Raw genomic sequence first — 21731 nt, forward strand, 5'->3', positions numbered from 1 at the left:
AAGACTCCAAAGTACCGAGGATCACAGACTTGCTAGGCTTTGCCTGATTCTCCTCTGTTCCTGCAGTGCCTGCTGTAGGGATTTTCTGTGCTTGGGTTCCCTGCTGGGTAGTGTCACATCCCAGGGCTTATGTGCTGGCGTGTGCATGCAGCAAGGACAGGCATCATTCCACCACACTGCGTGAGCCGCAGCTGTCCCTAATGCAGAGACCCTTCAGGTTTTGCAGTGCAGCACTCGAGCTCAGCCTGAGCAGACCTGGATCAAAACAGAGCAACACAGGCTAAGCTCTGTAGGGGTCTCTGTGTTACACATCAAGGTGGCAAGGTGTCATGTGTCCTTAATTGTGTGACTCTGGCTGTGTGTGGATGAAGAGCAGAGTGTGAATCCTTTCCCATTACTGGATAGCATTAGCCTTCACTATTGCAAGCGATGTCCTCTTCTCTGCTGTTCCTTCACAGTGACCATGATGATGAAGTTGCAAGCTTGGCTTCTACATCAGGTGGATTTGGTGCCAAAGCATCGACGCAGAGGCTGCCTGTGAAGGATTGGAAAGCCAAGGCATCCCCCCGGGCTTCCCCAAAGCTAAAGCGGAAGGGCAAGAAAGATGATGGGTATGCTGGGCTTGCCAGAATACAAGTGGCCATGGGACCAGCTGTCCAGGGCCACAACACGCTAGAACTGTTAGCAGTGAGACCAGGGGCCAGGGCTGGGCTTGCAGCTGAGCACTCCCAGCCCTCACCCCTTCTGGCAAAGGGATAACCCCGCAGAAAGTGGTGCTGGTCACTCGGATGCTGACAGCCACTCAGGGATGTGGGAGTAGGTCCTGCACTACCTTTCCAGCTGGGACTCCAAATGCACAATGTAGCCTGGGCTTCAGAAGAGAGGGCATGGGAGGGGACTTGAATATTGAGGGGGACACACTGGATCCATTTGCCTCTTTCAGTGAAGGCTTCATTGGAACTGAGGCTGTGAGTGTAGTGTAATGTGGCTTCTATTTCTGGTTGGCTTTTGAACACTGCCCCTTTTTTGACAGGAACTATCATGTTACCTGCTCACTGCTTTTTCTGAACATATCAATTTTCACTTACAATACATTCATATGGGTGACTGGAAAAGTCTACCCATGGGAAATTGGACCAACCTGTCTGCATTAACATGAGGAAAGCAGCACATCTTCTGCACAGGGCTCTTTGTGTGTTCCCATAACTCTGATTTGGATCTCCTGCGATGCAGATTACAATATGGACTATGGCACTAAGTTTTCAGCTGTAGTGCTGTACTCAGAAGCTCTTAGACTGTCATTTTTCGTGCCTCAGTCCTTTTAAAGTTGCTGAATGAATGCTGTCCGTGAATGACATTCTGGTAGTGTTTGAATATTCAGAGTGACTTTAATGGAGACATGCAATATTAGTGGATTGGTTCAGTGTTTTTCTTTATTCTGCTGTATGCTGGAATGCATCACTAGTTTCTTCACCTTGAGAGCTGGAATCATTCTAGATTGTTTGAAGCTCATTAATTTTATATTGAACAAGCAAGTGCTTGGGTTTTCTTTGTAAAATATCAGGAGACTTTCAAAAGTTATTTAGCAAAGTCTTCGCTGGCTTTGAATTTGGACAAAACTGAAAAATCATTGTGTGTTGTTCTTAAGACTTGGTTCAAATCTCCTCCCTGTGAAGGGACCAGTCTTTAAGGAACTTCTGGACCTGTGGATAGTGTAAGTAGTGGAGTCACAGTGCTGTAAGGACTGGGATTTCATCACTTTCCCCTTGCTCTTCATGTTATACTAGGCGAAACAGAAGCATGAGCTGGAGTGTAAAATCTAAAGCAACTGTAAAATGTGTGATCTGTTTTGGCAGAAGACTTGGATAATAAGAGCAGTTAATTGACATAATTGGATTACTACTTTCCTCTTTTATTTCCAGAGATGTGAACCAGTCGCCAAGATCATCTAACAACCAGGTGAGTCAGAGCTGCTCTGCTGACTGTGTTAATAAAGACCTGAGAGAAAGTTCATCCCAGTTCCTTGAAGTACCGTGGGCCCCCGCTGTGCCCGAGCAGGCTGAGGTGGGGCTGTGCTTGATCTTGGCATTACTCTGTTCTGACATGTACAGCAGGGAAGGAGCTGCTCAGTGCTGTCCAGACTGATGGCTTCCTTCTCACCTTTGCATATCAATGTGCATTTTTGTGTTCTCACAAGCCCTGTATCATCCAAGTCTCTACCACGTCTTTCCTCTTCCCTGCTAAGAAAACTCACACGTGTTGATAAGCAGGATAAGATGTTACCAGCAAAGTAAGGGTCACAGTGGGACTGGCCTGTTGGAATTTCCTATCCCTGTTGATCGTACCTTCATACCTGGCAGAAAATGTTCTCAGCCGAGTTGCGAACACTTCTTAAACTGCCCTTGATGTGTGTGCCTCCCTTAGGTAGTTTGAGCAGTGAAGAGGCAATGAACTATAGATGTATGCTTCTCCAGTTGTTTCGTTATTCATAAATATGTGACAGAGCTGAAGAAGTGCTCTAGGAAACCGTCTTCTTATGCTACTTATTGCACAGCTCTTTCATCAGTGTTTGAGATAATTATCTATGTTCAGAGGCTTAAACTCTCTGGCCAAAAATGAATAGGATCTGTTTTCTCCTATTTTCTTTTAGATGCCAGAGCTTTAAAGGGTGTCTTGAATCTAAACAGTTGATATTCTAAGGACCCATTTATGAATTCCATGCAGGAACCTCATGTATGTTGCTTTATCAGTTTATTTCTTGGGACAAAAGTCGGCAATAGGTGTTAAGGTGGCCCCATTTTCCGTTTGTGTTACGCTTTAGTCCTAGGCACAGGAGTTTACTTAATACCTAGCAGAAAGCTTGACTGACCTCTGATCCTCTTAGAAATGAATGCTTGTCCTCTCCACACATAGGTGACACCAGAGTTCCAGGATGAGCTGATGTGCATATTGAGGAACCAACAGCGGGAGCTCTCTGAGCTGCGTCAGAATCAGATGGAACTGCTGCAGAAACTCACAAATCACCTTGATGCCATTCAGAGCTCCCTTATGGGCCACGTGGAGAGGGTGATTGACTCCCAGCAGGAGCAGGAGCGTATCCTTCTTTGCAAATGTTGTGTGGGGACTAAGGAGTGGAAGGCTGTGGGCTGACCAGAGACATGACAAAAGCTAAGTTTGTGGATCTTGATAGCATGGGCCATACATGCAATAAAATTGCCTGACTGCAGTATTACTCTTTCAGTTCCTCTTGGTCCTTTTCTAAGGGCAAGAAACTCAGGACAGAGAAGAACTTATACTTTCTCCATGCCATTAAATCTTCTGGTTGCCCGTTAAGACCATAATTTCTGCAATGCTGGAGTAGACTAGAGATGCACCTACTACATTATCCTACATCAGGCAGTGGCCAGTTGCACAAGGCTAATTACAGAATGATCTGTAATTAATTTCCTTCCTTTTCTTCTTCATTTACCAGAAATAGCATCTGACTGCTGTACTGCATAGCTGTATGGTAATAGACATCTGGAGGTCCTTGGGTGCTTTGTGTTGTCTAAAAAGTACTTTCTTCTGGTGTTTTCACACCTGGCATCCAATTACTTTCATTGTGTTGGTAGTGCTCCCCAGGCTGAGCAGCTCTAGCCTGTTTCATGTCTGATACCACTCTATGATGTAACAACAATTTCTGTTTTCTCTGTTAATTAGTCTTGGATTTTCCTTGACTATCAGACTGATGTTTTCATAGATAATTCAAATATCTTTCTACTGAAGTTCAGAGTCCAGAGCTATATTGTAATATTAGAATAATTATTCCCTGTTTGCACAACTTCGTGTCTGTGCTGAATTTTGTCAGTGGCTGAAGTCTCTTTTCACTGTTTGTTTTGTTGGGATTTGCATTTGTTTTTTAAGGTGCACACGCATCTCGGTGCTTGTATGCTGACTCCTTCAGAGAGCCTGGTTGCTTCATGAGGAATGATTACCTTTTATGAAGCCTGGGTTTGCTCCTGTGCACTATATTTCTTATGACCACCTGTAGAAATGTTTTTTACCTGTTTGCTTTTTATGGATATTTGGCTTGGTTTCTGTAGTGGTTTTGGCTGGGATAGAGTTAATTTTCTGGTATGGTGGTGTGCTGTGGATTTGTGACCAAAACAAAGTTGATAACACTCATGGTTTTGCTCTTGCTAAACCCTGTCAAGACCTTCTCTGTTTCTGTGCTGCTCCACCTTCAAGCAGGCTGGGACTGGGCGAGAAAAGCAGGGAGGAGATGCAGCTGGGACAGCTGACTCCAGCTGACCAAAGAGGTGTCCTGTACTGTATGGTGTTGTGCTCAGCAGTACAAGCTGAGAGAAAGGAGGAGGAAGTGGGGTATGTGATTTGTCTTCCCAAGTCATCATTGTGTGTGATGGAGCCCTCCTTTCCTGGGGTTGGCTGAATACCTTCCTGCTGATGGGAAGTAGTGAATTAATTCCTTATATTGTTTGGCTTGCTTGTGCAGCTCTTGCTTTCCTTATTAAGCTGTCTTAAACTCAGCTTGTGCGCTCTCTCACTATTACCTTTCCTATTCTCTCCCCACTGCAGAGGAATGAGTGAACAGCTGTGTGAGGCTAGGCTGCCTACAGGGACAGCTAAGTTAACTCACAATAAGTAGGGAACTCTGCTGTTGAGCTTCTTTTAGCCGTTTGACTTTTCTACTACACCTACCAGAGCTCTTCTCTCACTCGTTTAAGTGCATCCTGTTGTTTACAGGAACACATCAGCAATGTAAGAGACTCCTCTTTAACCAGAGCTGTAGATTCGGTCTCACTGAGCTTCTGGAAGCTGGTCTCCATCTTTGTGGACAGGAGTGTTGAGTGTAGAGAGGAAGTCTGTTGTTTGTGCTCCTTAACATCCTTTCTCACTAGAGAGAAGACTAGACCGGGCGCTGACGGAAGGACAGCAGCGCAATGGGCAGCTCCAGGAGCATCTGTCTCAGCAGCTATCTCAGTCCCTTTCCACTGCTGTGTGTAACCGTCTGGAGAGGACAATTCGTGAGGAGATGAAGAAGACAGTCCCCCAGTGTGAGTGTTGCTGCCTAGATTTTGAAAGTGGATCCCTACAGTTAGCCCTGTAGAGACAGAAAATGTGCTGCATAAAAGCATTGGCACTGCATGAAGCAGGAGTTCGGTTACGTGAAGACTAGTCACTGCACTTAACTGTTGTGGGCTCCACTGTATTTGGAGAAGAGGAGTTGTGGTTTGGGAGGAGTTTGAGGCTTCCAGAGGGGATGCCTTTCCAGAGAGCCTGGTCTGGAGTCTCTTCAGTGGAAGAAGGCAAGAAAGGCTAATCGGTTTGGAAGTGCTGAGACTTAACCGGAGCAAACTTAAACTTGTCTGTGCTCTTCCTTGATGCACTGGCACCATCCATGTAAAGAAATGTTCAAAGAAGTGCTGGTGGGAAAGTCGCCTGCAGCAGTTGGGATCCACCATTCTGCTTGAAGCAGGGCTACCCACTACTCTAGATAAGGTCAGCTGTGGCTTTGTCCAGGCAAGTCTTGGAAAAACCTTTGAGGTTGGAGATTCCACAGCCGCCTCTCTGGTGACTTCTAGAGCTGTACCACCTTCCTAGCAAACTGTTACTCCTACTATCCAGCCTAAGCCAGAGCTTGTGACTGTTGCCCCTTGATGTGTCATATCCAAGAAGAGTTTTACTCCATTTTCTTTTTTGGGTTTTGAAGTGTGACTCTGGGCTTAAAGCTGCACCTTTGACATGTTTGTGTTGTCTACCCAGGCATTTCGAAGAGCATGGACCCTGTTGCTGGCCAGCTCAGTAACACTATTGCCACCAAGCTCACTGCTGTTGAAGGGACACTGAAAGAGAATATCACCAAGCTAGTGAAGTCGAAGGTAAGGAGGATGAGGCTGTATCTTTTCCTGGGGACATGGAGTTGTTACCTGCCTGGGTAGCAATTCCTCATAACTCTTCCTCACTTATATCTCCAGGTTAGGTCCATTTAGCTGCCAGTAGTCAAAGCTCTGTTACGGTCTCATCAGAAAAGCAAGCTTGTTGCGTACTTCCCTGCGTACTTTGCCTCATTAGCCCTTTATTTAATTTGCCAAGTTGTTAAATTTGTGCTAGAGATTCTCACTACAGCAGCGGTTTTAGGGCCATCTCGGTTAGCCAAGTGGTGAAAGCTTGGCTATTCTGCTCTCTACTCTGCTTTCTGCCCACTCAGTGTCCTTAGTGTGAGTGTGCGGCGGGGTCCTACAGTGTTCATTCACATCTTTATCCTGCAGCAGGCTGTTTTTCACTTTCTGGAATCTCTTCTGTGTGTGCTTGTAAGAACCTTACAGATACCATCGTGAGGGCAACAGCCGATACCCTGCAGGGGCCGATCCAGTCAGCTTACAGGGAAGCGTTTCAGAGTGTCGTGTTGCCTGCTTTTGAGAAGAGCTGCCAGTCCATGTTCCAGCAAATCAATGACACATTCAAGCAGGGCACACAGGAATGTGAGTAGGTTTCCTTCTGAGTTTTCTCTGGACAGCATTTTTGCATTAGTGGCTGACAACAGGTTGGCCTTTTCTCATGCATTTGCCTTTCAGAGGTTCACTGGTGGCTGTTCAACCTCTGTATGAAATAAAATGCCCTTACTCCTACCTTTGTCTTGCCCTGAACAAATACCACCTGTAAAGGTCTGTTGCAAGAGAAGTTGTGGCTTTGTTGCTATGTCATGCGATCCTGCTCGATGGGGAAGCTGGAAGCAGGGTTTCTAGGTTGGTGTGATGTAGCCCAAGACACTGGCTCATAAATTGTTTCTGCTGGAGAACATGTAAAGCCTGGCAGCTGGATTTCTGCCCTGACTGTCTCCACAGGTACCAATGGCACAAACGTCTTCCTCTCTCGTTGTTGCAGATATCCAACAGCTTGAGACTCACTTGAAGAACAAAAAGGTACGAGAACAGGAGGCCAGGGATCCACTGCTGAATCAGCTTCGACAGCTCATCAGCGCGTTCCAGAGCACCACAGAGCAGCTGGCTTCCACTGTCGCAGCTAGCGTCCATGCTGAGGTGCAGCATCAGCTGCATATTATTGTGGGCAAGTAAGTTGGCAGCTAGGCGTGCGGAAGAGATGTCCCGGGGAGGTGTACGTGTGTATAACAGAAACCTCTGCCCGCTTACTTGTGGAATAAGCCATTTGCCACTCTAGGGCTGCTTGTTGGCTCAGTGCACTGTATGACAAAGTACATGGGCTGGTTTAATTGTTGCCCTGTAGAGCACAAAATGAAGACCACAGGAGATTTCTAGCAACCAGCTGTATCGCTGCCACGTGTGTGACCTTGATGCCTACTTTTCCGTGTCCCATGTGCGTGTTGGAGGTCAGATGGACCTGAGGCAGCCCAGAACTACACTCAGTTTTGACCAGTCTTCCTGTTCTGAAACGTTCTTCTGATCTTTAGAGGGCTTTTCTTAATTCTGTGTCCTTAGGCAACCAAAAGTTTCTGTGGGCTACTCTGTCCTTAGAATCATAGAATCACTAAGGTTGGAAAAGACCTCTAAGATCATCAAACAACACCAACATGACTACTGAACTATGTCGTGAAGCATCACCTCTATGTGTTTTTTGAACACCTCCAGGGATGGTGACTCCATCACTTCTACTGCTCTGTAGCAATTTGTCCTTAGCCATCCTGGTTCCAAAATGTGATTCTGGCGGTGCTTTCAGCACATTGCTGCTGTGAAGCTAGTAGTGGGTTGTCAAGCATTAAGACTGGCCAGTGGTCACCTATGGTGCAGAACGCCACTGTCTATTTTAAGCCGCTAGAACATATGTCAAAGCGCATTGGGGTCCTCGATGTAGACCAGGCTTGCCAGGAAGGCTACCAGACTAAATTCTAGCTGTGTGTGCTCCAGGGAAGTCCTGCTAGTCTACTTGCAGTGTAGTGGGTTTGATGCTTTTGTACCCTTGGTAAGAGAGGGGGATCCAGCTGTTGAGGGAGAAGGTGTAACACAGAGCTGCGAAGCCCGCGCTGTGAACTGGTCTCGTGGAGAAGTCACAGGCTCAGTGGAAGTGTGGTCTTGTGCTCAAGGTGTCCTCTGCAGGCTAGGAAACTGTCTCACAGATGTGATGTAGAAAGCTGGGTTCTTTTGGGAATGAACCAAGAGCTGAGTAGCCTTGCCTGTGAGCCAGAGGCGTTATAGATGTAAAACACTGTATGACGAGAGACTTCCCTGAAACATCCCTGTCCTACACAGAATCACATCTTCCTCATGTACCCTGGGATGTTGTGTTGTTGGCCACAGAGCTACCTTGCATAACATTTTGCAGCGTCAGAGCGATTTGTGTTAACCCATTGGGAGCTACACTACGATAAGGGAGGAAGCCTGTGCTTTCTCACAGGCACAAGCTTTGTGCAATGAAGTCCCTCAGCTCTTCATTTTCTAAGTTGCCTGTTTGGTTGTTTGTTTTTTTTTTCAGCATGCAGGAGTCTATTTTGGCCCAGGTGCAGCGAGTCATTAAAGGAGAAGTGAGCCTGGCTATGAAGGAGCAGCAAGCAGCTGTCACCTCGAGCATCGTCCAGGCAATGCGCTCAGCGGCTGGGACTCCAATTCCCTCAGCTCACTTGGATTTCCAGTCTCAGCAAACTCACATCCTTCAGCTGCTCCAGCAGGGACACCTCAACCAAGCTTTCCAGCAGGTACTTCGACTTTCTGGTAGCGGGCGCAGCTGCATGTTGGGGATGGAGTGGTAGGAAAAGCTCTTTTGAGGTGGGGAAATAACCCACAACAACTCATACAGGAGCTGACTGAAAATACCTGTGTCAGGAGACTGCTAGAGGGCTGCAGTTGCAGCAATGCAAGTTCTATAATTTGATGGCAGTTAAGTTCCTTCCTCCCTGCCTATGCCCTGTCAGGACAGTGTCAGAGCTCCAGTAAACCAGAGTGTTTTGCCATCGGCAGCGGCACGTGGTGCACCCCTGAAGAGCAGCAGCTTCATAAGCCTCTCCGGGCAGATCCACCAGCTGCGGCCTGACCTTGCTTTTGCCTTTGAATGTGCAGGCAGATCCGTTTGAGCTGCTGCAGACAAACTCCTCTGGGAATAATTGCATTGCTGTGCCGGTGGGCTGGCAGGGGATGCAAACATGGGCTTGCTCTGTGCTGCTAGCTGTAACCTGCCTGCTCCCCTCTGGCTGTGGTCTGTTCCATTTAGAACAGACACAGGTGTCCTCTGAGTGTAGACTGAGAGTCTAAACATGGTCCCACTTGCATCTACATCTTTGCAGGCTCTAACAGCAGCTGATCTCAACCTGGTCCTGTATGTCTGTGAGACTGTGGATACTCAGCAAGTATTTGGACAGCATCCATGCCCGCTGTCCCAGCCTGTGCTGCTCTCTCTCATTCAGCAGCTCTCTTCAGATTTGGGTACTCGTACAGAACTGAAGCTGAAGTGAGTATGATTAGAGCTCTGGGTGGGTTTAAACTTATGCAGACCTGTTCCTGGCTCTGGCTGTAAATTCACTGTGTGGAAGTGGAAGGATGGGCTTTGTCAAACATTGGAGCTTGTGTATCCTGTTATTGATGTGTGAACAACTGGTAGTGACTTGGAAAAAGAGGTAGGCATGACCACAGAAAGCTTTGCCGAGAGGTGGTAATAGGAGGTGGTACCCAGTTGTAGATGCTGTTACTTCCTGGATTGTGGTCTGGGCAGTGATCTCCTTTAACTGAGGAACAATTCCCCTATGAAGGCAAAAGGAGGGCTAGTGCCACATTTCCTGGATAGCTCAATATCCAGAGCAGCTTTGCTCTGTCCTCAGTTCTTAACCTACTGCTGGACTTCGTTGGCAGTTTCTCATCGCGCCTGCCGGAGAGGTTAGTGGGAGGTGGCAGCAGGTGCTACTGGAAATACTGTCTGTTAGATCTTCTAAGTAAAGCTCGTGTGACACAATAGTGCTGACACTTGCCATGAGCGTTTTTAGTGAGCAAGTCAAAACCCTTTATCTGTCCTAAAATCTTGATAAGGTACCTGCAGTTTTGACGATGGCTTGTATGGAAAATTACTTAAATTGAGTTTTAAACTCAAGTTAAAAATAGGGATAAAGCACATTAGAAAGGCTGAAAAAGCTTTAAGTTACAGAAGAGCTGGTAATGACAGTTCAAGTTTGGGCTGATAAGCTTAGGCTGGTCTGTTAGTGGAAACTTTTGCAGTGCCCACATCGCCTTCTCTCAGGCTGCAGTTGGAAAGCTTATGGCTTGTCTTGCTCTTCCCTGCCTGGTTCCTGCATAGATGTATTGGGAGGAGACCTTAAATATATCCCCTTGTAAAATAAGCCTCACTGCTGAGCCGCCTTACTGCTTAGTAAGTGACTGGTTCTTCTTATACTAAAAAGGCATCAAAGAAAACATAAACAGAGCTGTGACCAAGGCATGGCCTGTGGCCAAGTGCCACCTCTAGCTCTGCAGGGAGTTCCAGCGTGCTGTTGTGCCTGATTACTTCAGACCAGCCCGGTTGCTTTGCACATCCTGTAGGCTGGAGGCTATGGGCTGCCCTTACGTGATGGAGAAGGGGTAGGTGGACTCTGCTGTGAGTCAGTAACGTTTATTTTCTGATAGCTGAACATACTGCACCAAGGATGGGTAGGTGGGTGAGCAGAATTGTGCATCTTCAGTGACAGGATGAACTGAATCGAACTGGGATCACATACTGGGTTTGGTTCTAACTTGGTTTTTCTCCCTCAGTTACTTGGAAGAAGCAGTGATGCACCTGGACCACAGTGACCCCATCACCCGAGACCACATGGGGTCAGTCATGAACCAGGTGCGGCAGAAACTCTTCCAGTTCCTCCAGGTGGAACCCCACAACACGCTGAGCAAGCCTGCCCGTCGCCTCATGATCATGCTCCAGGGCCTGGTCACCCCCGGCATGACCTAGGAGGACCTAGCTACCTTGTGGGCTGCCCTGTGGAAGCCCACCCAGCAGATCCAGTAGTTACTAACCACGTATGGCTTGTGTTAAGACCTCTTGCCAGGAAATCTATCAACATGTGTGTGATGTCTCTAAGGCAAATGCCGTTTGTGTATAGTCCCAAATAGTCACTGAACGCTCACTTGGCTTGTTTTCCCTAAATAGCCTCTTTTTGAGGGAGTTAAGCGTCCTCTTCACCTGCCCATCCGTCCTGGAAGCCTGGCTGGAGTTCGAGTCGCACTCGGAAGAAGGCAGTGGATTTCTTGCCCCTTTAGTTCAGGTTCTGCTGTGAGCAGAGAAGGGAGGTGCATGCTGAGCCCTGAGCAAGGGAGTTGCTGGGCACATGTGCTCCTCGCTGACCAGAAACTTCATACCCAGGTCTTAGCCAAGGGCTCGAACTCCTTCTCCCTCAAGGGAGTGGTGGGTCAAGTGGCTGGGAGGATGTTGGCTGAGCAGAAAGGGGGGCCATTAACTCCAGGCCTGCACTGCTGCCACCGTGGGGTGCCCAGCCCTTCTGGTGCAGTGCGGGTGGGTTGGGGCAGGGGCTGTGCAGGCAGGCAGGGGCTACTGGAGTAGCCAGAAGAGCTGCTTCGGGTCGGGATGGTCTGTGCAAGCCCCTGGGCCCATCGGTTCTGTTGTGTATCGGAGCATGCCCGTGGTTCAGGCATTAGTTTTGGGTTTACACCAGGGTTTTTCTTTTTATCTAAATTTTGCGGGGTTTGTTTTTGTTTTGTTTTTTTTTTTTTTTTAAATAACATGAAGAACAATTCAATAAACAACTTTTTGAGAAAAAAAAAAAAAAAACAAGAGTGGGGACCTGCTTTTTGTGCATGTGAAACAATGTCCAGGCTCGAGCCCGGGGTGAGGGACCGGGATGCCCTTTGTAGTCTCAGCCTGGAGAAGAGAAGGGTCCGATGAGACGTTATAGTAACCTTCCTGTACTGAGGGAGTCTACAGGAAAGTCGGGGAGGGACTATTTACAAAGGTTTGTAGTAATAGGATGAGGGGCAATGGGTATAAACTGGAGAGGGGCAGATTTAGACTGGACATTAGGAAGAATTTCTTCACCATGAGGGTGGTGAGGCCCTGGCACAGGTTGTCCAGGGAAGCTGTGGCTGCCCCATCCCTGGAGGTGTTCAAGGCCAGGGTGGATGGGGTTCTGGGCAGCCTGATCCAGTGGGAGGTCTCCCTGCCCATGGCAGGGGGAGCTGGAACTAGATGATCTTTAAGGTCCCTTCCTGAAGGAAGTCACAAATCCACTCCTGTATGGTCTCCTGTTAACTCTCTTACAGCAGTTTGAATAACCGACGTTCCAGCCCGAACTGTTCTGAGGTTCTATGATGCTATGATTCTATTCCCGGCTCTTCCCCGGCGTCTGTGTCGCATCTTTCCCGTGTCCCCGCTCCCCGGGAGAGCCCCGGGGGGGTTGGTCCCTCTCTGCAGGGAGGGAACGCCGAATCCCAGTGGCTTCCAGCCCGAGGGCCGGTCCCGGGGCGGGGCGGGGGCGGGGCCGGGGCTGCCGGCGGCTGCGGAGCCGGAGCAGCGGGCGGCGGGGACCGCACCATGGGCTGCGGCTGCTGGCGGCTGCTGGGCGTCGTGTGGCCGCTGCTCCTGCACTTCGGTGAGTGCCGGGGCTGGGGGAGGCTGGCGAGTGGGAGCGGGACCTGCGGCTGCCCCGCGCCCCCTCCGGCCGCGGGAGAGCGGGGACCGGCTGCCCCGGGTTCCCCGGTTGCCCCGAGGCTCAAAGATCCGCCTCTCTCGCTCTGTCTCCCCGTCCTGCGCTGCCCGGGGTCCCGCTGCTCCGGCAGGGATGGGGATGCTCCTCGGGTCCTCCAGTGCCCCAACCAGCCCTGCCCACCTCGTGCTCCTGGTGGCTCTCCCCGTGTGTCCTCCTTCCCCCCGGGGTTTGCGGGGTGTCCTGCCCGCTGGGGACCGCTCACCCAGCAGATCCGGTACCAACGTGCCACCTCCACACTCTCCGCTCCTCTCGCAGCGCTGGAGGCAGACGCCGGAGGGCTCGAGTGGTACCCACAGGCATCCCTGTCCCGACGTGGGATGCAGGAGCCTGAGGGTGACCTGCTCCGGTGCTGCACGGAGAGTGGAGGATGGGGACCACCAAGCCTGGGGCGGTTTTGAGGCTCAGAACGTGGATGATTCAGACTCTTCCCCAGAAGCAGGACAGCTGCATCGCTGTTTGCGTGGAGCCAGCAGTGCTCTGTGGCACCCCAGGCTCTCTCCCTGCCTTTCTCTTGGGGCTCTCTCCCTGCCCGGAGCTCAGGACAGCTTTCTCCGATGTGGTTTTGTGGTGGAGTAGCAGAGGGTTTTTGCCTTCCTGGTTTCTTCTGCCTGCCCGCCCTGCCCAGCCTCTCAGCGAGGGAGCTGGGCAGAGGGGAGGGCTCGTACCGGGTGTTAGAGGTGTCCGGGAGGCCAGACTCCAGCCTGTGGGCCGGCTTGCCAGCGAAGGAATCTGCTGGCCCTACCAGCTCCCATGTGGGGGAGACACCCTTGTTGCCCAGCTGGGTCTAAAGAGGGACAATGGATCCCACTTTCTCCATTGATACCTGCAATATTCGTGCCCCAGGTGACTGGCATCAATCCCAGACTTTCCTTAGCGATACGGTCGAGGGGTTTCTTATCTGAATGCTCACTGTGCTCTGCCGCAGCCTGAAGTTTCAGGGTTGGTTGTTGATGTTTCAGGGTTGCTCTCGGCCACCGCTGCTTTGCTCGGGGCCTCGTTCCAGGGGCACAGGCATGGGATGCCAACGGCTTGGCACATGGCTCCCTGGAGACATCCTAGCTGCCTTGGCAACTGCTGGGCAGCTTTCAGCCGCTTCTGAGGGCTCTTTCTCTCAGGGCACCCCTCTGGGACTGTCCTCACGCCTTTCTAGCATCCTCAACTTGGAGGGCTCTGGGGCACATGTGCACAGCACTTCTAAGAGTCTCGCATTTCCTGTGACGTGACCCTGTAGGTTCTCTGGGACAGAGCTGAGCCGAGCGTGCAGCATTTCTCTGTGACTCAGCCACACACCAGCTCTTTTTAGGCTTCCCCTCGGCTGTGGATGGCACTCGTGGTTGTCCCCAGCACACCCTGTCACACACCATCCTGTGCCGGCACTGGGGCTTGGCCAGTCCTGGTTGTGCATCCCTTGTGGAACAGAGCAGGGAATTGGGGCTTCCTGGGGTGAAGCAGCCAGAGTTGCGCTTGTGCCTCTTCCTTTTGTGCTATTCCTTCTTTTCCCCTTCTCTCCCGTTGCAGTAGGAGCAGGGACTCCAGCTTGCTGAGCCTTTGCTTTTGTTTTTTTTTTTTTTTTTTTTTTTTTTTTTTTTCTGTTGTAGTCACAAATTAATCTTTGCTGTTAGGGGATAAAAGCCGGGACAGATGGCTCCAGGGAGAGCCCGGGAGGTCCTAGGCAAAGCGGCCGGCATGCTGCTCTTCCCCACTGCTAATGGCAGTATCCCTTGCGGTGTCATCACATCAGGCCAGGAGCAAAGCTTCTCTCCAGGCACCTGGGGAGCGGATGCTGAGGGTCTGGTGGGATGTGGAAAACCCTCGCTATGTTTCAGAGCCCTGTGTCACCTCCACCTGGTGATGCCTGCACCCCATGCGCCCCTGAGCCAGGCGGGCGATGACTGTTGGGGGGGTCTGTAGGGGCTCAGCTCGGTCTCTCTTCTCTCCACAGTTGTGAGCCAGGAGCCCGTCAGTATGGCAGGGAAGTGCGACATCATCTACAAGGGCTTTGCCAGCTGCCTCATCAGCCTGGGTGACAGCATGGCCCAGAGCGTCCGGCAGCAGCGGGAGGAGGGTGGCGAGGAGGCACAGGAGCTGGACACCATCTGCAAGTGAGTGTCTCCGTCCTTGTGGAGCTTTTGGGGTGTCCGGTGACTTGCCACCAGCCCACCTCCCCCTCCTGCTCTTCTCCACAGGTCCTGGGATGATTTCCATGCCTGTGCTAGCGAAGTGCTGTCAAGCTGCCCTGAGGAAGCAGCTGCCATCTGGGAGTCACTGCGCCAAGAGTCCCGTAAGATCCAGTTCCAGGGGAACCTGCAGGAGCTGTGCAGCGGCCGCCTGGCCAGCGCCCGTGGCTCACCGGCTGCCGAGACCAACCAGGCCACGCTGCGGGGCTTGGCCACCCCGCTGTGTCCCCGGCTGCTGGCCCTGCTGGCCCTGCCGCTGCTGATGCCCTGGCTCTAGCCCTGCCTGCCCGCGGGGTGCCCTGCCGATGCCCTGGGTCAGCCTCTGGCACTGGCGCCCACAGTCCCCTCTGAGCCCACCTCCCCTGGGCATCCCACGCAGGGCACGGTCTTCTCCTGGAGCGCTTCAGATGGATTTATATTTATATTAAAAGACACTTTTACATTTCTCCTGTCTCTCTGCCATGGGATGCCCCTCGCGCCCTTCCCAAGCTCCAGGTGCGTTTGCTGGACCAGCCCCAGGGCGGGTGACAGAGGGGCGTGCTGGGCAGCCGGCGGCCCCAGGGAGCACTGGGCTGGGGACGCCCACTGCCCTGCCAGTCCCTGCAGCTGCTTTTCTGGGCTAGGCATAAAGCCTATTCCCTTTAGAGATGGGACAAATGGTTTCTTTGTTTTAAGGGACATCTTGGGAAAACACCGGTAGCCTGTCTTCTGATAGGCAACTCCAGTGGTATCAGCCAATTTTCTGAAAGCAATCTCTTTTTCCATCCCTTTTGTTTTTGTCCTCCTGTGTTTGGTCCTATTAATGATCATCAAGGAAATGGGGGTTTGCAGAGAAGACAGGATTTTCTTCAGAAGAGATGATAGAGGTGAAGAAAGCCAGGGAACTGAAGCTCTCTGAGTGTGACTTGTTGAAGCTAAAACAAAGTGCTGAAGTTTAACTTGCTTGTGTCACTTAATAGAAGATGCTGTCAGTCCCATCCCTGACGCTGTTATGCTGCAAACTTCCAGCGTACAGATGTTTTTTCCTAGCTGGCTTAAACCCGTGATGGCAAACCAGCTTCCCTGGGTGCAGTTTGGTGAAGCGATGTCCCTTCTCCGCAGGGAACAGCTATCTCCCCCCGGCTGCCACCTAAAGGGACATTAAAATTGTAAACAGGCCACCCCATCTATTGCACGCACCGAGGCTCCCAGCAGTGGCAGCAGGGAGATCTGCCCCCGTAGCACGGGAAAGCATCCCACTCAGTGAGAGCCAACAGCACCCCGACTGCCAGAATCCTCTGGCAACAGAAGTGCCACCACGCCATGGACTGCGCGAGGCACAGCCGTGAGCAGGAGTGGTGAGAAAAGCAGCTGCCTGCCCTGAGCTGTGTGTTGCTGCTGTTCCTTTGATTCCCAAGGTGACTTCAAGGCTGTCCCAAGAGCAACCCCACGGCTGGTCATGGGGCACAGTCGTGACTTTGGGCCAGGGAAGCGTTTGCGCGCTAACCTGTGTCTGAAAGTCTGTGGCATGCAAGCAAGAAGCTCAGTTATCTCTGTCCTCATGGAGGCAGGGAAAATTATTGCTCAAGGTGCAGTCACTTAAACGTGTGATCCCAGGCATGTTGGGATGTCACTCTTGCCAGCTCCAGGGCTGGGAAAGACTGCCTGGACTGTTGTGCCATGCTGCACCCGGGGCCCTGAGCAGTTGCTGCCAAGCCCTCAGCAGTACGAAGGGACCCTGCGGTGGTTCCATGCTGCCCACTGCACTCACCAGCCTGTAGCTGGCTTGGGGGAACATAAAACATTGCCTGGAGAGGAGTGAGGATGGGCTGCTGGCAGCCTTTGCCAGGGGACGGTGCCGGATCCCCCACAGGACAGGGTCAAAACACCATCTCAGCTCTCCTTGGCCAGCAGCTGCCACTCCCCGTGTTTAACGCTGGCGCCGGGGAGATAATCCGCTGATTCTTTCCTTTCCAGTTCCTGACAATCCAGTGTTTAAGGGTGAATTAGTCCTGGATCCCCGCAGGGTGGTTAAGAGGATAAACGCCGGACGGGCGCCGGCCACGCACTGCACAGCACCCATCACCCTGCTGGCACCTCCGTGGGGCTGGGAATGGTGGGCTCCCTGCTGCAGACTGGTCCCCACCACCCTCTAGCTGGATGGTGAGAGGTGGCCAGGGAGCTGGAGGGCCACCAAAGCAGTGCTTCACCAGGCCACCACCGTGATGGAGACCCCAGTGGGCACCAAACTGCAGTGCTCCCATCCAGACGCACTGGGCGCTTGATCCTGCACGTGGAAAAACGTGCTGCACATTTCCCATTCCCTGGAATGTGCCATCGCCCATCACCTGCACCCTTGGCTATGCTGCCACATGTGTCCTGCAGCTGGAAAGTGTCATCATATGTGACACCAGGGTATGTCGTCACACAGCCTGCAGGCACTGACAGCCCCAGGGAGCTGGAGCTGGGATTTGGGGATGTCAGGCTAGGATGGGCCTCTGGGTCACTGCTGGCTGGTGACAGCCCATGGTCACTGCCCTAAACTCACTGTTGCTGTGCCACCCTGAGTCCTCCCTCAAGGAATTGCCCTCAAGGTCAGGAGTGGCATGAGGACCCACAGAAAAGCTCTCTGGGCTTTTCAAAATGGGGACAAGCAGCTGATTCCTCTCCTCCCATTGGGTTCAAGGATTTGTGGCAAGGGTCTGAGACAGTCCTGCAGCCTTAGGAAGGGACAATGTCCTCATTCCAGCCCCCAAAACAAGCACTGCCTGGCATCATAAAGCAGCTGTGCAGGCTGAAACCTGGGGTCAGGGGACAGGGGGGACAGGGAATGGTGGTCCCCAGCACCAGGTGCCTCCAGGAAACCTGGCATGCTGTGAAAACCCATTGCTCCGGTTATGAAACTCCGGCGACCTACTTTACACTCCCCGCTTTTGTTCTTAATTCCCAGATATGGCTGCTCTCCAGATTTTGCCCATCAAGGCAAATTAATTGGAGTAGATCCTAATTTGCTCTCTGTTATTCTTTGGGCAGAAGATTAAATGCTCTGCAGACATTATCTCCCTCTCTCTTTTCTAAGAGACAAACCTGAATTATTAAAAAAAAAAAAAAAGAAAAGGGGATAAAGGAAGGCCGAGTCTGGTTGAGTTGACGTTTGAATTCACTTTTTGTAATCGCAGAAGGGGCCAGGGAGGCTGCGGCGGCCCCAGGCAGCTGGAACCAGATGGTGACACTATTCTGGGCAGCTGTGTGAGTAGGATGGCGCACGTGGCATGGCGATACGAGGGCCAACCTCCCAGCCACACCACCGGCCACCTTAGCCACAGGATGGTTGAGTCCTCCTTTTCTTTGCTCAAGGAAATTCCTCCTGGTGAAGGTGTCGGTTAGGAAACCACAACTCATCGCCTGTGGGGACACACTGGATTTGTCCAATAGGATGGGCTGAAGCTGTGCTGGGGCCGCCAACTGAGGTGGCATGGCTCCTTGCCCTTCCATGGTCCCCAGTGCCACCAGTGTCCAGCATCACCAGCACCCCAGTGTGCCACAGGGAGAGGGAGCACTGGGAGCCATGCATAGCCTGGAGGACATTATGTCACAGGGCTGGCTGCTGTCCGAGCTGGTGTGGGGATTTCTTGCTCAGCCAAATGTCCAGCTTTCCATAAAGAAACACCAAAAGGCAACCTCAGTCCCCGCAAATCGGACACAACAGGAAAGGTTGAGCCGGAGTCACCTCTGCGCTCAGCCCCCAGGCTGGCACCCCATCTGTGCCCAGCTTTGGGGCTTTTTTTTCTCCAGAGAGGCATATGGAAAGTTGGATATCTTTTTTTAAGCAGCTTTAATTGAACATCCTCCCTGCTTCGACCTCTGCTCAGCCTTGCTGGGACAACCTTGAGCTCTGGCCCAGCACAGCTGCTGAAGCACAGGCTCACTGCCGTGTGTGAGGTGGGATGTGGTTCAGAGGAAATCCAGGCTTCCTGCTTCACTGCATGTCTTCTCAATGGCAGACGAGGGACATTGTTCTGCTCAGTGACCTTCCTATGGCCCACGGCTCCCCAGATTGCCCCGTGCCCCTGCCATACAGCAATCATAGAATCACTAGGTTGGAAGGGACCCACTGGGTCATCAAGTCCAACCATTCCTAACACTCCCTAAACCATGCCCCTCAGTACCGCATCCACCTGTCCCTTAAACACCTTCAGGGAAGGTGACTCAACCACCTCCCTGGGCAGCCTGTTGCAGTGCCCAATGACCCTTTCCGTGGAAAATTTTTTCCTGATGTTCAGGCTGAACCTCGCCTGTCGGAGCTTGAGGCCATTCCCCCTTGTCTTGTCCCCTGTCACTTGGGAGAATGTCGCAGGCAGCTGGGGTGCTGGGGAATACTGGAGGTAATGCTGGCCATTTCCATTGTTCCGCAGGAAATTACAGTTTGTTGTGGTTCACCGAGGCTCTAGGTTCAGCTGGCAGTGCTGCAGGTGGATGATGGATGCAAAGGGAGCTCTGGAAGGTCTCTGGTCCAAGCTTCTACTCCAAGCACGGTTTAGCTGTGCATCCAGGGGAGTTGTGCGTCTCCAAGAAGGGAGAGTTCTTCACCTCTCTATGTACCTTGGTGGTCCCAGACTGTCTTTATCAGCTTCTGCAGGAGAAGCGGTGAGGAAGCTGCTGATGGGAGATGCAAAACCCTGAGGGGAACCCACTCTTGCAGGGGGATGGTGGTCACCAGCAGAGAGCAGCCAGGCTGTGGGGCCACCTCTGCTTACTGCTTCTTTGTGGACATCTTTGCCTTGATGGGCTAAATCCTTCCCATGGCACCAGAGGAAGGCTGTGGGTCTTGGCAAGTGAGAGTTGGAAGGGGATTTCTGAAGTGCAAGCAAGAAGGAGCAGGGGGAGGCTCCTCCCTTAGGAGAGTAACGTCTTAGAAGGGAGAAGGCAGTACCAGGTGGAAGTCAATCAAGAAACAACAGGAAGATGACTACTCACTTGGCAGATGACAGCAAAACAAGTTGTTAGACCATGCCCAAGCACAGCGCTGCTGTATGTGCCAAAAACCTGGTATTAGTCCCCTCTTGTCAGAGGGAGAAAAAACAGTGGGGCTTGGCTACAGGATTGCCGGTGGGAGCCCAGGCATCCAGGTCCAGGCAGGGTGAGAGGCTGCAGAGCCTCCCTGGTGCTCGGGGCTTTGCGGCCCACAGCCGGCAGCTCAGCAGCAAGATGCTTATCCTGGTTGTGAAACATTTCTTCTTGGAGAAATTACTGTAGACTAAGGGACACGTTTCAGGGCTCAGCTGGCACTGACCTCAAACTCAAAATGGGTGTCCAAAAACGTGCCCTCATGTAGATGAGAGGATGGTTCCTGGAGATCCCTGCCTGCTCTCAAGCTCCACCACAGGTTTCACGCTTCCTCCAGACCTTCTGCAGCAGCTACCAGGTCCCTCCTGGCCTTTTCCCTAGGTAGTTTGCCAGGCGGATGTGTTGGCTTTGTGCGGGTGTCTGTGTGATGTTCTCTTGGCTCCGGTGGGTCTCAGAGCACTATCATGGCATAAATATTACAAGACAGAGCTTCTCTGATTGAAATTCTCAGAAGTCTATGGTTCTGGCCCAAGAGTTTGATAGCTGTTGGCTCTTTGACATTTCCGTGCTGACAGTTAGCAGCGGTGATGATCTCGTAACCACCTCATTTGATGTTCTCATCAGCCAGCCAGGAAATAAATCTGTGAGGAAGTGACTAATGGAAGATACAAAACCCTAAGGGAAACCCATCCTTGCAGAGCGGTTATCCCTGTCCGAGCAGCTGTGGCCAAGGTGAGGCAGCCTGCTGCTGCACACCCATCTGTAGCAGCTGACGAGGAGAGGCGTGTGCTTTTTAATTTGCTGGTGGTGTCAAGCTGGGATGACCTTGAGAAACAGGCTAAAATACCAGGATCAACTTTAATAGGGACACGTGTGAGGTTTTACATGTTGGGTACAGGCTAAGCCCTATCCCAGGGACAATGCAGGGGACATGTGTCAGTGGAAACATCTCCAGAAAGAAAACGGGGGGGATTATAGGGCTGAAAATATACCAGCAGCACCACTGCTGTGTGGGAAAACAAGAACAGGCTCATTTCCTGTAAAGGATACTGTACAGCTCACCAGATCTGCCAAGTACAGCCCAAGCAGCTCTTTCTCAGACCTGTCGCTAGTTAAATTTCCATACCTTAACTGGAATTACATGGAAAAGAGGCTGATGACAATAGCTTGCATCAGCAGGGATGGTATGACATACTAAGCACTTAGTACTTTCTTATGGTATGACTTACTAAGCACTTTAAACAGCCAAAGAGCCCAGGAGTGTTAAAATAAAACCAGCTATTTTTAAAAGTATGGTAGGAGTGTGAAAATACCCTCTCTCCACCTGAACCGCCTTGTGAATGACACAGCAGCCAGGCTGGAAAAGAAGCCCAACAGGACCATGTTTGTGTCTCTCCTGGAGAAAGATGTGCTGTCAGCATCTCGGCGAGAAGGTGTCACTCCGTCTTGCTGCTTTCAGGTCATCTGGGACTGAAACGCAGAGTGTTTGGTTTAAGGATGAGGAAAGGGCATGAGGAAGAAAGGCCACCAGCAGTTACCAAGCGAGCTTTGTGGGTTTTGTGGCACTTGGTAGCCAGGGAAAAGAAAGGAGAAAGGAATGCGCCTCGTTATTCTGTTGTGCACAAGAACTAGCCCACAGGGACTGGGTTTTCCCTGCCAAAGAAAAGGGCCGATGCTTCCGGGCGATTTTCTTGCAAAGGGAATGTTTTTCCAGAGCCCCGCGGCCCAGCGGGAGCCCTCGGTGGGAGCAGCTTCCCCCGGCACTGCTGGGGAGCTGTTTGGGCAGGGTTTGGCTCTGACACCGAGGCGAGGAGTCGTCCCTCCTCGGGCAGCGGATC

General features: G+C 51.6%; 2 protein-coding genes across 2 annotated transcripts in view; both read left to right on the forward strand.

Moving 5' to 3' along the window:
• Window positions 1-11669, forward strand: part of EDC4 (enhancer of mRNA decapping 4) — a 35241-nt gene extending 23572 nt beyond the window's left edge. The window contains exons 20-29 of the mRNA XM_054078953.1: window positions 459-611; window positions 1923-1959; window positions 2914-3094; window positions 4899-5054; window positions 5764-5879; window positions 6317-6482; window positions 6886-7072; window positions 8449-8668; window positions 9254-9417; window positions 10707-11669. Coding sequence (XP_053934928.1) covers window positions 459-611; window positions 1923-1959; window positions 2914-3094; window positions 4899-5054; window positions 5764-5879; window positions 6317-6482; window positions 6886-7072; window positions 8449-8668; window positions 9254-9417; window positions 10707-10899 — 1573 coding nt within the window. The 3' untranslated portion in view covers window positions 10900-11669. The remainder of the gene's footprint in view (window positions 1-458; window positions 612-1922; window positions 1960-2913; window positions 3095-4898; window positions 5055-5763; window positions 5880-6316; window positions 6483-6885; window positions 7073-8448; window positions 8669-9253; window positions 9418-10706) is intronic.
• A 773-nt stretch (window positions 11670-12442) lies between these two features.
• NRN1L (neuritin 1 like) lies at window positions 12443-15292 on the forward strand. Its single transcript, XM_054078902.1, has 3 exons — window positions 12443-12553; window positions 14613-14772; window positions 14857-15292. The coding sequence occupies exons 1-3, from the start codon at window positions 12496-12498 to the stop codon at window positions 15122-15124; spliced, it is 486 nt and encodes a 161-aa protein (XP_053934877.1). The 5' UTR covers window positions 12443-12495; the 3' UTR covers window positions 15125-15292.
• The last annotated feature ends 6439 nt before the right edge of the window (window positions 15293-21731 follow it).

Source organism: Cuculus canorus, chromosome 13 (assembly GCF_017976375.1).
Source record: "Cuculus canorus isolate bCucCan1 chromosome 13, bCucCan1.pri, whole genome shotgun sequence".
Classification (NCBI taxonomy): domain Eukaryota; kingdom Metazoa; phylum Chordata; class Aves; order Cuculiformes; family Cuculidae; genus Cuculus; species Cuculus canorus.